This window comes from Vombatus ursinus, unplaced genomic scaffold, assembly GCF_900497805.2.
Source record: "Vombatus ursinus unplaced genomic scaffold, bare-nosed wombat genome assembly UNPS02014777.1, whole genome shotgun sequence".
Lineage (NCBI taxonomy): Eukaryota > Metazoa > Chordata > Mammalia > Diprotodontia > Vombatidae > Vombatus > Vombatus ursinus.
Window position 1 is genome coordinate 3,133,322 of NW_020954555.1, and position 13,825 is coordinate 3,147,146.

The 13,825-nt window shown below is 50.9% G+C and overlaps 2 protein-coding genes across 2 annotated transcripts in view; one reads left to right on the forward strand and one right to left on the reverse strand.

Annotated features, from left to right (window-relative positions):
* LOC114045035 (XK-related protein 8-like) overlaps positions 1-8,178 on the forward strand; it is a 9,107-nt gene extending 929 nt beyond the window's left edge. Inside the window, exons 2-3 of the mRNA XM_027864821.1 lie at positions 3,205-3,401; positions 6,925-8,178. Of these exons, the coding sequence (XP_027720622.1) occupies positions 3,205-3,401; positions 6,925-7,616 (889 nt within the window). The 3' untranslated portion in view covers positions 7,617-8,178. The remainder of the gene's footprint in view (positions 1-3,204; positions 3,402-6,924) is intronic.
* A 1,378-nt stretch (positions 8,179-9,556) lies between these two features.
* LOC114045043 (eyes absent homolog 3-like) overlaps positions 9,557-13,825 on the reverse strand; it is a 42,108-nt gene continuing 37,839 nt past the window's right edge. The window contains exons 13-14 of the mRNA XM_027864836.1: positions 12,682-12,966; positions 9,557-11,873 (exon numbers count right to left, since the gene is read on the reverse strand). Of these exons, the coding sequence (XP_027720637.1) occupies positions 12,886-12,966 (81 nt within the window). The 3' untranslated portion in view covers positions 9,557-11,873; positions 12,682-12,885. The remainder of the gene's footprint in view (positions 11,874-12,681; positions 12,967-13,825) is intronic.

Below are 13,825 nucleotides of genomic sequence, written 5' to 3' on the forward strand. Positions count from 1 at the left end.
AAAAAAAAAAAAAAAAAAAAAAAAAAAAAAAAAAAAAAAAAAAAGACTGTGTCTGCCCTCTGGGAGCTTACTTTCTAAGGGAAGGGAGGGAGACTTTAAAGACATTTTGGGGGAGTTGTAAAGGCAAGGGTGGGGGGAGAGAGGGAGGCAGAAAAGTCATCTTAACTTCTGAGTACATTGGAGGGTTTTCTTTTAAGGAGGGTATCAGAAGTAAGTGTTTAAGAAATGTTCAGTCTGTCTACCTCTCTCTCTATCAATCATCTATTTTTCTCTCTTCTTCCCATCTCCCTCAGAAGTAAAATGACTTGCCTAGGGTCCTACACAGCCAGGGTTCTTCAGCTAGGACTTGCACTCTAAGGCCTTCTCTTGCTCCACTGTACCAAGCTGCCTCTCACTATAAAAATGCCAGTTATTCTTAACAGTGAATGTTAAAGTGGGAACAGACTTTGGTGATGACCTCACCACCACTTTTTAAGAACTACAGGAAAGAGTTGGTGGCAGATGGGCCAGTGATTGTCCACTTCCCCATTGCTTATGGCAGGGAAGCCTTAGACATCATTCCCGAGTTCTTTTCTAGGAGTGGGCACCGTCTAGCTGCCAAGCCTGCTGCATTCTCAGTCCCATTCAGTAGCCTTCCATTTGTGATTTGGCTGAAGTCTGTTATGTTAGCTGCCTCCTGCTCTAGGGAATTACAGAGACTTATGAGACTTGCCTACAAATGTCATTCTTCCAACTCAGTGCAGTAATCATGGTGCCCTTGGGAGCAAAGTTGGTTGAATAAAAAAATTCGATAGTCCCTCCTACCCTGTGGTGCAGCCAGGTACAAGAACAACATTTTATGTTGCGAGCTGTTATTCAAGTGGAGACTTTTTTTTAGCTGGTTGAGGTCTCATAGTGTTAGGTGATGATTTCTAGGTGCTGCTCTGGTATTCATTTGCTCTGTGACCTTGGGCGAATAGGGTCCTAATGCCTGCCTCACATCTCCAATAGGGCCCTCAGGAGTGGTAAGATGTGAAGGGCCCAGTACACAGTCGGCTCTTCATAAATGCTTGTTGGTTGTGAATTGAAAATGTAGTAAAACTGTAATGGGCAGAATCATTCCTGGAAATGGAACAAGCCCTCTGACATTGTCTCATAAATGTAGGACCCCTTCACTAACAGGCAAATGGGTCATGGCTCCTGAGAGAACCTTGAAATTCAAACTTTCCTTTTTGACTGAAAACAAAAACCAAAACAAACCAACATATATATAAATGTTAACCAAACAACAGTAAAGAGCTGTCCATTTGCTGTGTCCCCTTCCCAGACCACCTGAGCTGCATTTCTTGCACTTTGCTGATTGGTCCCCTTTCTCTGTCATCTTCAGACTAGGCCTGGAAACATCACTTTGAGAACACTGCAGCTCAGGGTGAGCCAAGGCAGGGGGCTGAAGTTAAGGATTACAAAAAACTTTGTTATTTTTTTAACCTGGTAGTTTTTTTTTATTTAACCTAATATTTTATATAACCCAGTTTTTAGCTCCAGTAGGAGATCAAAGGTGGGACAGGCCTTTGGACTGCTGGAGTGAAGGCAGGTAGCAGAACATCCTAGATTTATAACTGAAGGGACTTTTGAGGGCATCTCCTCCTTTCAGATTCAACTAGAAAGCAGTTAGTCATCAGGCTCTTACTATGGGCCAGGCACTGTGCTAAACCACAGGGCACACATGCCGAAAAGACAGCCCTGACCGCAAGGAGTTTACACTCCTGGAGACTGAGAAGGTTTCTAGGGCAGGGGTGGAGAAGTGGTCCAGATAGTCTGGGTCGAGGTGAAAGGGAAGGCCGTAGCTCAGTGGCCAGAGCAATGGCCTGTGTGATCTGTAAAAGGAGAGAGTTGGACCCCATGGCCCCTGAGGGCCCTTCCAGCTCCAAATCTTTGATCTTCATGTCAGAGACAGTATTGAAATCTAGGTCTTCCTGACGCCAAGGTCTGTGTTATACCCCCTATACCAACCCTTATTGATTGTTCTTCTCTTTTCTCTGCCAAAGACAAAAGACAAAATTCAAGTGACCAGGCTGGTGGATAGCGAGCCACTGTTAGTGTGATCTTTGAAAGAACTGAGAGAATGGGACAGACACCCAGGGAACTCCTGAAGAAGACCAGTGTCTGGGAGCAGGAAGAGAATGGAAGCTGCAAACTGCAGCCCGATGACCTTACCCTTCATTCCTGCCCAAGTATAGAGCTCCCTGTTAGAGGGATGGTTACTGAGAGCCAGCACACCCTCATTTAGAAGAGGTCGGGCCACAGCAGCCTCATTCTCCTTCTTAATGCGGTTACTGGACTGGTTGGTCAGGGGAAGGTTGTAGATACAACATACCTAGATCTTACCAAATATTAGACTGCCTCATGCTGGAAAAGGTGAAGTGACGTCAGCTAAACTAATACAACTCTGTGGTCTGGGAACTAGTTGGATGATTCAATGTCCACATGGAAGGATCCAGCCAGAGACTGTATTTATGTCCCCCGAGCTTAGCATAGTGCCTGCCTGGCACCTAGGAGGTCCTTAATAAATATTTATTGGCTGATTGCTTGGCCCTCTGTTGCCATTTTATCAGTAACTTGAATAAAGGCATAAACAGAACGCTTGTCAAATCTGCAGACAGTACAAAGCTGGGAACAGTTGGTTAATAGATTTGATGACAGATTTGGGATCTAAAAAAGACATTCCCATGTTTGGTCTTTCTGTCCCTGGTGCCCTGTAGTGTTTTGCTTTTCCTTGAATAGTGTGAGGAAAGCATAGGCTATGTGTATCTCAGTTAAAACTGATCAGAAGGTTAATTATCAGTTAATTAATTCCTCCATGGGCAAGTTGAAAATTAAAGATAGAGCTGTTTGTCCCAGAACCTGTTCAGTGATTGCGTCGGCCTTCCGGGTCAGAGGGGGCAGGCAAAGCTGGAATTGTCTGAGGGCAAATGGTGTGTTGAACCTTTTGTGTGTCCCAGACCCCTCTAGTTTCTGGTGAAGCCTATGGGTTCCTCAGAAGAACATTGTTAAGTGAATAAATTAAAGGACTTAGGACGACAAAGGAAACTGATTCTACTGAAATAGGTCATAGTTCAAAAGCCCCACCCCCAGACTCCTCCCATGGCAGGGAGTCTTTGGGAGCCTTTGCTTTGTTGCCCGGGACTCAGAGGACTAACTCTGCCCCTGTCGGTTCCCTGCCAGGTGTGTACAGGCCCTGAAAGTGGGATTTGCCCTGTGGAGGCAGGAGGAGCCAGCAGAGTTTGACCTCGACTATGCCAACTTCATTTCCATGGATATCAGTATGCTGCGGCTCTTTGAGACCTTCCTGGAGGCTACCCCCCAGCTCATCCTGGTACTTCATATCACCCTGTGTACGAGCAGAGTGGAATACTATCAGTGTGAGTGCTGGCCCAGGACCCTCCTGGGGTGGGCGTGGGAGGGACGAGGCCCTGGGCCCTGGTGGGGCTGGAGGCCCTGGGCCCCTGTGTGTCAGGGCTGGAGAAGATGTCCCAAACCTAATAGTGTTTTTGCTTTGCTGAAGGCTCCTTGGAGACCAAGTTAAGGGGATTTTGCCTCTTCTAGGTATATGAAGATCTCATAGAATCTCAGGCTAGAAAGGATATATTCTGCCCAAATGTGGGCTTGAAAGGGTCTAGGAGGATGGATTCAAGGTGGTTGGCTGTGGGGCATGGGCCTGCTCCCGTGTGGCAGGAATAGCCCTGGGCCAGATTCTGGGTCTCCCATGTCAGAGTGGCTTTGCTCCTTGCTATCTCTGTGACCTTGGCTAAGCCTGTTTCCCAGGGTGACAAAGTAAAGGCCCCCTTGTTCCCCAGCACCCAGATGCTCCATGCCAAGGGAGGGGGCCCCAGGAGAGGGCTTTTGTGGGGTTCAGGGACCCCTGTTGTTGACAGGGAATCTATCAAGCAACAAGTAGTTATCAAGTATCTCCTCTGTGCTGGGCCCTGGAGCTACCAAGATAGAAATGAAACAGCCCCTGCCCTCAGGAAGCTTACATTCTGTTGAAGGAAACACATATACATAGTATATATATGTGAATGCATATATATATATATATACACACACTATGTGTATATATACTGATATATACATATATATAACATGCTTTACACGTAGCATATTAAAGATATACAGGGTGTTTCAGAAGTCTTGGTACAGCTTCATGTTTTAATGGTGTCCCAAAAGTCTTAATGCATGTAAGAGTTTAGAGCTGCACTGAGACTTTTGGGACACCCTGTATACAGAATAAAAACAAGGTAGTTTTTTAGGGGGAGGGTCTTAGCAGCTGCAGAGATCAAGGATAGTTTTGGGTAAAAAGTATTGCCTGAGCTCAGCCTTGAAGACAACTAGAGTGCTGAGGGAGGGAGGGAGAGAAAGAAAGCCATTGTGCCTAGACTGCGGAGAATGTGACTGAAGGGGGGCAATGGATGTGGGTCCAAGCCAGGCTGAGAGTCAACCCGAGAGGCCATCTGTGCCCCTGCAGAGCCCTTTAGGACAACACTGGGGCTGTGTGGAGGACAGGCTGGCATGAGGAAGGACTTGAGGCAGGGTGACCATAGGACGCGAGGATAGAGATGCCCAAGGATTAGACCAGGCTGCCACCCTGTGAAGAGAGCAGGATGGATAGGAAAGATACGGGGCAGAGACGAAGAGATGGCGATCAGCGATTTGGCGATGGATTGGCTGTGGGTAGAGTAAGGGAGACAGAGGGAAGGGGGATGACACTGAGGCTGCAAACGTGGGCGGCTGGAAGGGACCAAAGTTGGGAGTGGGAAGGGTTTTGGGGGGAAAGATAATGACCTCAGTTTTAGATGGGGACTTGGAGATGCCGCTATAACGTCGAACTGGAAAATGTCCCAGCTGCTCCCGGCCAGTCACCACAGCCTCCTGGTGCTCTCCACTCACTCCAATGCTCTTCCTAAAGTACAGGCCTGACCATGTCACTCTCCTACCCAGTAAACCCAGGAGCTCCCGATTAACCCAAGTTCAATATGAAATCCTCTTTTTGACTTTTAAGGCCCTTTGTCATTTGACCCACTCCTCCCTTTCTGGTCTTCTTTGCCTTCTCCTCCACACACTCTGTGTCCAGTGATACTGGCCTCCTCACTGCTCCTCAAGCAAGACTCTCCATCTCACAGCTCTGGGCATTTTCCCTGGCTGTGCCCGATGTCTGCAACATCTTCCCTTCTGGCTTTCCCGACCTCCTTCAATTCCCTTCTGCAAGAAGCCATTCTTGGACCTGCTTAATCTCCATGCCTTCCCTCTGAGACCACCCCCAGTTTATCCTGGCTAGATCTTACTTGTCCACATTTGCATATTGTCTCATGCATTAGACTGTGAGCTCTTTTGCTTTGCGTATAGTAGGAGCTTAATAAATGCTCATTGACGTAAGTTGGGAGGTGAGGTCAGACTTGAAGGCCATTTGCACAGACATAATTACGCCTTTGGCAACTGATGAAGTCACCAAGAAAGTGTGGAGAGAGAAGTGGTTCTTCGTGGTACGGAGATGACTCAGGGTTTTCAGATGCCAAGGGAGCTCAAGTCTGGCAAGGGCTGCCGGGCGAGAAGGGCTTCCCCAAATGCACATGGTAGTTTATATATCTGAGCTGCATTTCTGTGTTTGGCCTTTAAGACATGGATGGTGGAAACTCAGGAGAGCACGAGGGTGGACAGAGGAACAGAATGTACCTGGGCTTCCCGGCACGCCCCCATATACTGCCAGCTCCTGCCCTATGAGGCACAGAGAGGTTTCCAGTAAATAATGAAACAGCTGTCTCCAAAAGCCCAAAGGAGTTGGTTGCTCTTTGGAGGGAGGCCCCAGGCTTAGGAAATCACAGCTCTTTTGATGAGGTTTGACAGCATAGGGTCAGGGTCTGGAGTAGGGAGGGGCACGAGTGCCAGAGAGCCACGGTTCCCAAACTATGTGTGCCGCATGCAGCAAACTCCCAGGGACACCAGAGACAGTTCACATTTTGGACCTATTTATTAAATAGAACTGTTAGTTATTTCTTTTGGTCCATGGAAACCATTAAAAGATTTGTTGTTGTTCAGTCGTGTCTGACTCTTCCTGACCCTGTCGCCCATATCATGCCAATACCATCTCTGAGATTTTCTTGGCAGAGATACTGGAGCAATTTACCACTTATTTCTTCAGTGGATGAAGGCAAACAGGGTGAAGTGACTTGCCCAGGGGCACCCAGCAAGTGTCTGAGGCTGGATTTGAACTCAGGTCTTCTTGCCTCCAGGCCTGGCCCTCTAGCTGCTGCCATCACCCTAGAAAGTTTGGGAACCTCTGCCAGAGTAGCGCCTTGGCATAGCTTCCATCTGTGGACCAGTCCTGGGACACCCACCAGTTACACAGGGGCCAGAGGCAGCAGCAATGGGCTTGGGAACGGGACCAGGTGCTCTGCCCCTTTGCAGACGTCCTGCCTCAACTTCCTTCCCAGGCCCCAAGGGAGGCCTAGGAAAGCTGGGGCTGAGGTAGACCCTTCTTGTGAGAAATTAGCTCGCTTTGCCTTCCATAAGGTCACAGGCCCTAAGGGGCAGTCCTGAGGAGAACTTGTTCACCAAGGGATTTCCTTCCGAGGTGTAGTAGGGAGGAGCCGGGTGGGAACAGACTGGGCCAGGGTCGAACTCCCTGGGATGGGTGGGGAGCTGCCGCCATGTTTTCTGGGCACTTGGTCTCTGTTTAAGGCTCTGTCTTGTGTGGTGGGTCTTGGGTCTCAGGACCTGAGGTGAGTTGGTAAACTACTTGGTGGGTTCTGTCCCCTCCAGTCGCCTCTTCCGGCAGCCTGAGGCCACAGTCATTTCTCCTGTGCTGTTGTCGTCTCACCCCGTAATGCCACGTGGCAGTGGCAGTGGCTGTGGATCCCAGCTCACGCCTGCTGTCTTTGCGCTTCACAGGGCTAGGCATCGGCACCTCCTTCATCTGCATGGCGTGGGCCTTGCTGGATTATCACCGGGCCCTGCGGAGCTGCCTGCCCACCAAGCCGGCCCTGGGCTACTTCTCTTCCACTGTCTACTTCCTCTGGAACCTGCTGCTGCTGTGTCCGCGCATCGTGGCGCTGGCCCTCTTCACCACTGTCTTCCCCAGGTACATCGCCATCCACTTCCTGCTCCTCTGGGTGGTCCTGCTCCTCTGGGTGTGGCTGCAGAACACAGACTTCATGCCAGGCCCCGCGTCTGAGTGGCTGTACCGCGGCACGGTGGCTGTCATTCTCTACTTCTCCTGGTTCAATGTGTCAGAGGGGAGGACTCAGAGCCGCAGCATCATCTACTTCAGCTTCCTTGCGATGGACAGTGCCCTCCTGGGCGGCACGTGGCTGGCACACAATATCCCGCTGCCCAGCCCCTCGCTGTTGCTGTGGCTGCTGCCTGGGGCTGCGCTCTGCTTCCTGCTGGGCCTGGGGGTGAGGGGCGCCTACTACCAGTGGCTGCACCCCAGCCGCCAAGCGGAAGCCTTGGACGAGGGGGATGGCAGCCGGGGCTTTGCTCTCCAGGACGGGCACCTCAACAGGCGGATGGCTGTCCTCGCCCAGAGCTTCTTCCCTATAGCTGCCCCTGCCAAGAGTGAGGAGGTGAATGGTGTCCTCTGAGCTAGGACCGGGACCAAGCCACGCCAGGTGGCCTTCCTCAGCCTGGCCTCCGAGTCTCAGGTTCACAGGGGCTCTTGCTTCTACCTGGGAGATGGGAGAAGTGTCAGAAACTATGCTATCGGTACTTTGGGACTAGGGAAGTGGGGGAGGATGCGGTGGTGGGCTCTCATCGCTGCTGCCGCCCCCCTCCCTCCCCAACACACACAGGAGCCGGCAGTGCCTTAGTGGCCTGTTACTGGTCATCCCAGCAGGGTTGGGTGGGGACAGGGATGCCGGCCTGCTTGGGCAGTGCTCATGGCTGGCTGGGCCTCACACCTGCTGGAGCCAGGAAGGGCAAACTGCCAGTGCCATTCAAAGTGCCTCATGAGCCTCATATCAGGACCAACACATGCCTCATTCCCTGGAGGCTTTTTTTGTTGTCAAGAAGGAAACACTTTTTCTTTCTATCATTTCTTTGTACCTCCCATCTCGACTGGAGGGAAGAGGTGCTGCTTAAGTTGGGAAGGAGTTTGATTCGTTTTGCACAGTGTTATGTGAAGTTTATTAAAACCTTTGAAACCTGCATGGCCTGTCTTCTTACTGCACCAGTTCAAGACAACTGCGAGCTGCCAACCCTGCCCTTCCAGAGCTCTGGCCTAGGACAGACCCAGGCACATAGAAACACATGCAGAAACACATCCTTTCCCCCTGAAGAAAGGGCCTTGGGAAATGGCACAATCCAACCATAGTGGCTTTTTTTGCGGGGGGAGTAGTGAGGGGCCTAGACTGATTTGTGAGCTGACCATCCCAGGCTATGGCCTACCCAGGCCTATATCCCCATTTGAGCCCCCTAAAGGGGGCTCTGGGCTTTGCCGCTGCCTCTCTGGTGACCTCTGTCACCAACATCCATGGAAGCTGCGGCTGGTTTAGCATCCCCAGTAGAGGGGACGTGGACAGCACCTTCTAGTCTGGTCCCTGGGTCCAATATCGCTCCCCTGAGGAGGAGGCTGCCCAGGCTAGGAAGACTCCAGCTCTACAGACCACTGTATCATCCTTTGTCTGGGGATAGCAGCTTGGCATCTGGTGCAGAGACAGGGCCTCAGCAGCACGTTGTGCCTGAACTCATCTGCCCTGGGAAGGTACGGCTCTGCCTGCTCCAAGGAGGAGCCTCTCACTCGATCTTCCTCCACCCCTAAAAAGGAGCTAGCAACACTAGCATGTTAGGGACGGATGCTTTTTTCCCTCAGGCCTTAGGGCCCAGGACTAATACTTTGTCAACTGGTTCAATGCTGGGGAACTTTAGAAATAATCTAGTTCATTCCCTTTTTCCTTAAAAAAAACAAAAAACACCACCACCACCACCACCAAAAAAAAAGAACCCCAAACAAAAAAAACAAACAAACAGGAAATGGGCCCGGAGAGGGAAAAGGACAGGTTCAAGGTCACACTTAGCTCGAGGCAGAGGAGCCAGAACAAAAAACGGAGTCTCCTGCTGGCCAGCATGGGCTGAGCCGGCTGCTCCCTGGCCTAGATGGGCTCTGCCTCCATGGACCCTATCCCGAGTAGAGCTGCTGGTGCTGGCTGGTCCTCAGAGGAGCCTCAACAGGTTTTAAACTCTCCTTTAATAACTCAACAAATTCCCTATTAATGTTTGTGGGCCCCACTAACTGCTGTGTGATCCTCCAGGAGTCACTCGACCCCGAAGGTCTCATTTTTGTGGTTCACCAAAAGGAGCAAATTCTTACCCTGCTGCCCTGGCTCAGGGCAGGTGGGAAGAGATGTGCCCCATTCTTAGTGGCCGGGTCTCTGCTGCCTAAGGACCCAGTGAGGTTGTACTGGGGAGTTTATCTTATGATCCAAGCAGTCAGGGCAGGACGTAGACGACAGTGACTTCTTTTCCGCCCTGGCTGACCCCGACTGTTATGCTTGAGTGTCCCTTTAGAAGAAGGGACAGAAGCCAATTGTATAGAAAATAAAAACTTTATTTTTTTCAAGTTTATAAGATAGTTCCCATTACATATAACATTATGGTCAAGGAATCTACAGCCACGAATGCCCTCGGTCACATAAATATTCCAAATCCCACGTTTTATTCCTGCTTTGAGGCATCGAAAGTCCAGAGGGAAAAATCCAGTTTTAAGCAGAATCAGTCCTTAAGGGAATGGTTCCTGTCAGTGCAGTAGGGACTAGCCAAGTAGTTTTATTTTCCAGTCTTCTTTCTGAGAGGGAGCAAAGGGAGGACTGAACCATTGCTACTGAGCTCACCCAGGGTCAGGACATGAATTTCTTTGCTGTGGCTTGAGACCTCCCAGGATTCAAATCTGGTTTCCACAGTTTGAATGCTTCAGCTTCTGAATGAATAACGAAACAAGGAATGGTGAGAAATGAAACCTGTCTCAGGGGCGTGGAAGTTCTGTACGGTGAGCCTGCCTCTCCCAGAGCTGGCTACAGCCTTCTGCCCATCACGGCCCCCACAAGGAGGACAGTCACGTATGTGCATAGCGTCTGCCTGGCAGCTCTCCCCAGGCATTGGCAGCAGCCCCACAGTCACTCTGGCGGTGGTAGATGGGGCTGGGAAGAGCCCTGCAGCCACCACTATTTCCATTCAAATGCAATCTGCCACCAACCTGAGCTTTCACTGAACCTGACCTTGGAGTAAATGGTACCTGGTTGCTCTCTGCTAACAGCCTCCACACCTATCCCTCGGCAGAGAATGAAGGAAAAAACCAAACCCAATGAGAACACACATATTGCAGAAGCCCTAGGTGGGCTTCTGGGCTAGCTTGGGGGTCACTTCACGGACACACAGACTTCCCTGTCAGTGCTCTGGACACGGTGACACTAAGGCACGGTCAGTTTTACATTCGAAAGGTAAGCCGCCCTATGACCCTGGGGTTCTCCTGGTGGCTGTGGATCACCAGGGGCAGTTTTTGGACCCATCTTACAGGAACCAATGTCAGGTGGAAGTGTCAATTACTTGGCTAATTCCATAGGGGATTGTCTCAAATACAAAGGGTTTCAGGCATGTTCCACTAGGCTATTTTCTTGGAAACTAAAGGATTCATAGCATTCCTCAGCTCCATCCCTACTAGGCCCAGCCCAACATAGTCATCTCCATTCCAAAGATTCCTGGAGATAAGGGAAGTATGTGCTGTGTAGGCAGAACACTGCAAACTGGTAAAGTGGAGGCAGATTCCTCCTGGCCTCCCCTTTGGTGGCAGGGGGCCAAGGGGACTGGAGTAGCCTGGTTGCCCTCCAGGGTATTTCTCCTGAGAGAACTTCCTCCCTTGACAAAGTCAGAGTTCATCTGCAAACAACCTGTACCCAGCTACTGGCCCCTGTACTGGGGGGGGGGGCGGGGAAACCCCAAAAAACCAGGGTTCTAGGCTCCTTAGGTCACAAGAGTGGAGAACTTTCTATGGTATGTGGGAAGTTGGAGGGTGGATCCCTCTACAATTCTTGCCCAGCCTATGGCACAGCGTCCTCTGGGTAGGTGTAAGAGAAGCTTAGAACCAGAGAGAAGGCAGACTCATCTTCCTGATGTTGCTCTGCAGGTCACGAAGGTGCATCTGAAGGAGATGCTTCTGCCAATTCTAAGGGATGAGGAAGGAGCAGCTTCTCAGGCCATCAGGATCCGAGGGACGGTCTCGTGTCTGCTGCTTGCTCCTCCGCAGGGCTCGGTGGCCTCAGGCAGGGCCCAGTTCCTCTCTTTGGGTTGGCAGAGTACAGCCCCCCTGAAGACAGGCAGAGCCTCCTGACTCCCCCAGTTGTGTCTCCTCTCCAGCCAGAGACCAAGGCAGCTGAGACTAGGGAAGTTCAGGCGGCAGACTTAGGCTGCTGCCAACGAGAGATGTTCCTCTTATGGCGGGCATTTCCCAGGGTCTCCAGATTGGCAGAGGGAGCCCCAAAGATGCCATTTCAAACTGGGAGCCAATGGAAAATCAGGTCACATCGACGGCTCAAATAGCTGCAACTCTACCAGCCATGCCTGGGATTCACAAGCTCAGCGCTAGCCTGTGGGAGTCAGGGCTGACTGGAGAAAGCCCAATTCCTTGCCTCAGGTTTAAGGTCTCAGCACACAGTCAGGGCCCAGCAGCATCATCTACACCTGGAAAGGAGCCTGGGCTACGTCCCCACAGCTGTTGGAAGAAGAGGTGGTTCACCGTCGGTCATACGGACAGGGTTGCACTGGAAGTGTGGGCAGAGCCTGAGGAGGTTGGTGACCTGGCCAAGGGATGCAGCTTCACTACACAGCTAGGAGAGAAGAGTCTTGGGGGACTGGGAGAGAGAGAAAAGGAGCAGGCATCAGGGCACCATAGAGATGGGAAATGTGCAAAGAGGTACGGGGCCCTCTCTTTGGTTTCTCTGGCCTGGTTCAGCCGCTGAGATGCCTGGGAGATCTGAGTGTTGGGCAAACACCTTGGTAGCGGTGGGGTAAGAATCCAAGGTTTATCTGGGTTTGGCAAGGGAGGCACAGGGGAGAGAGAACATTTTTTAGAACAGATGTCACAATGACAGAAGGTCACTTGTGGGGGCGCTTTTTAGTGCAGAAGCCTGGGTGCCCCTGACATATTTCCTTAAGGGCCAGCTCCTGCACTGGGCTCACAAAGCAGTGAAGCCGCTGGTGACCTCAGCAGGAGGGGGCAGGCCCAAATGAAAGAACAGCTTGGGGGGATGAGGGGGTCGGGGCCACCAACCTCAAGGGTGGAGAACAGGAAGGAGCTAAGGAAAAGCTACTGGCACGGGTAATGGAGATCAGAGACCATTCATTCAGATTTTCCAAGAAAATCTACCCTTCTGCCCCACCCCAACTTTTGGCTTAATGAAGAAGGGACAAAGAGAAAATCTGCTTCAGAGACCAGAGCCTGGCCTATAAAAAGAACACATCCATTCACCGGGAATAAATTCAATAGCTAAATGGATTGTAAAGGACGGAGACGTCACAAGAGCTTACTGCTTCTAACCTAGTGACCACAAGTTCATAGCACTGTGTTTTCCCATCACACACTACACTGGAGCACAACTCTGCCTCAGGGATTTTTTTTTTCCTTTTAAAAAGAAAACAACAATAGGAGAATGAAATCACTGTAGCTAAGGTGAGACTGCCGTCCTCTCCATCTGTCGCCTGCTTCTGCACCAGGCCGTGCCCGGGGATGGATCTCCCTCGTGGAGAAAACAAACTGTCCCTTCCTGCGCTGGGCTCGGCTGGGCTCACATCTTGTCCCAAAGAGAGAAGAGCCCCCGTGGGGAGGGAGAAGGGCTCCTGGGGCTGGCACCTCAGCTCCCATCCTTAAAGGAAATCCAGTTCCAGAGCTTGGTGGAGTGACACAAGGTCTCCATGGTTTGTGATCCTCCAGAAAGGCATGTTGTGCTGAAAGAGATGGGGGACGCCAGGTTAGTCACAGCCCCTCCACAAGCCACCTCCCAGGTGCCTCATCACTCAGGCCACCTTCCACTGCCAGGCTCGGACCACAGGTGATGGTGCCTTTGGCCTCTCTGGCCTGGTTTTAGCAGATCAGATCCATAACCAAGCTATCCTCAATAAGGAGACAGGCCAAGTCAGACAATCTAGAAGGATGGAAGGGGGAGAAAGTTTTCTGGGCCCTTTTCTCCTCTGTAAAATGAGGGGTTGCAAATGAGATGATCTCCAAAGTACTTTCTGGTCCTGATTTCTGGCTGTCCCCGACAGGGGAGAGATTCAGGGTGCAAACTGAAACAATTCTGGGGGATAGAGCCAATCTAGGGCTTTGTTTTGGTTTCCTATACAGGTTTGTAAAAGAAGCTTTGTTTTCTTTCTAATTTGGGGGGAGGGAGGAGAAAGAGGTGGATTTTCACAGATTGAAAAAAATAATTAAAAATTTAGACTGCGACTGTGGGAAAGCAGTAAGGCTAAGAAATCTTTTTTGTTCTATAAAACTTTATTGTGCTATGGGATTTGTCTGAAATTCACACATTGTCCTTCATTTATTTTGGAAAAGCAGGGAGGCTTTTGTGGGGCGGGGCTGGTAATACAGAAGGGGAAAGAAGAGCAGCACCACCCCATTAATGGGCTTTACACCATCACCAGACAAGAGCTGTCCAGCGTCTGCTTGGGCAGCTTCCTCACTGGTGGATAATAGTAACTGTCAGGACCAGCAGAGGTGGCCTTCTAGGCCTGTGCCACCCGCCCTCCTGCCTGTAGAGGCCAAGCCCCCAACTTGGACCCCCCGATGCGGCTTTAGGCCTGGCTC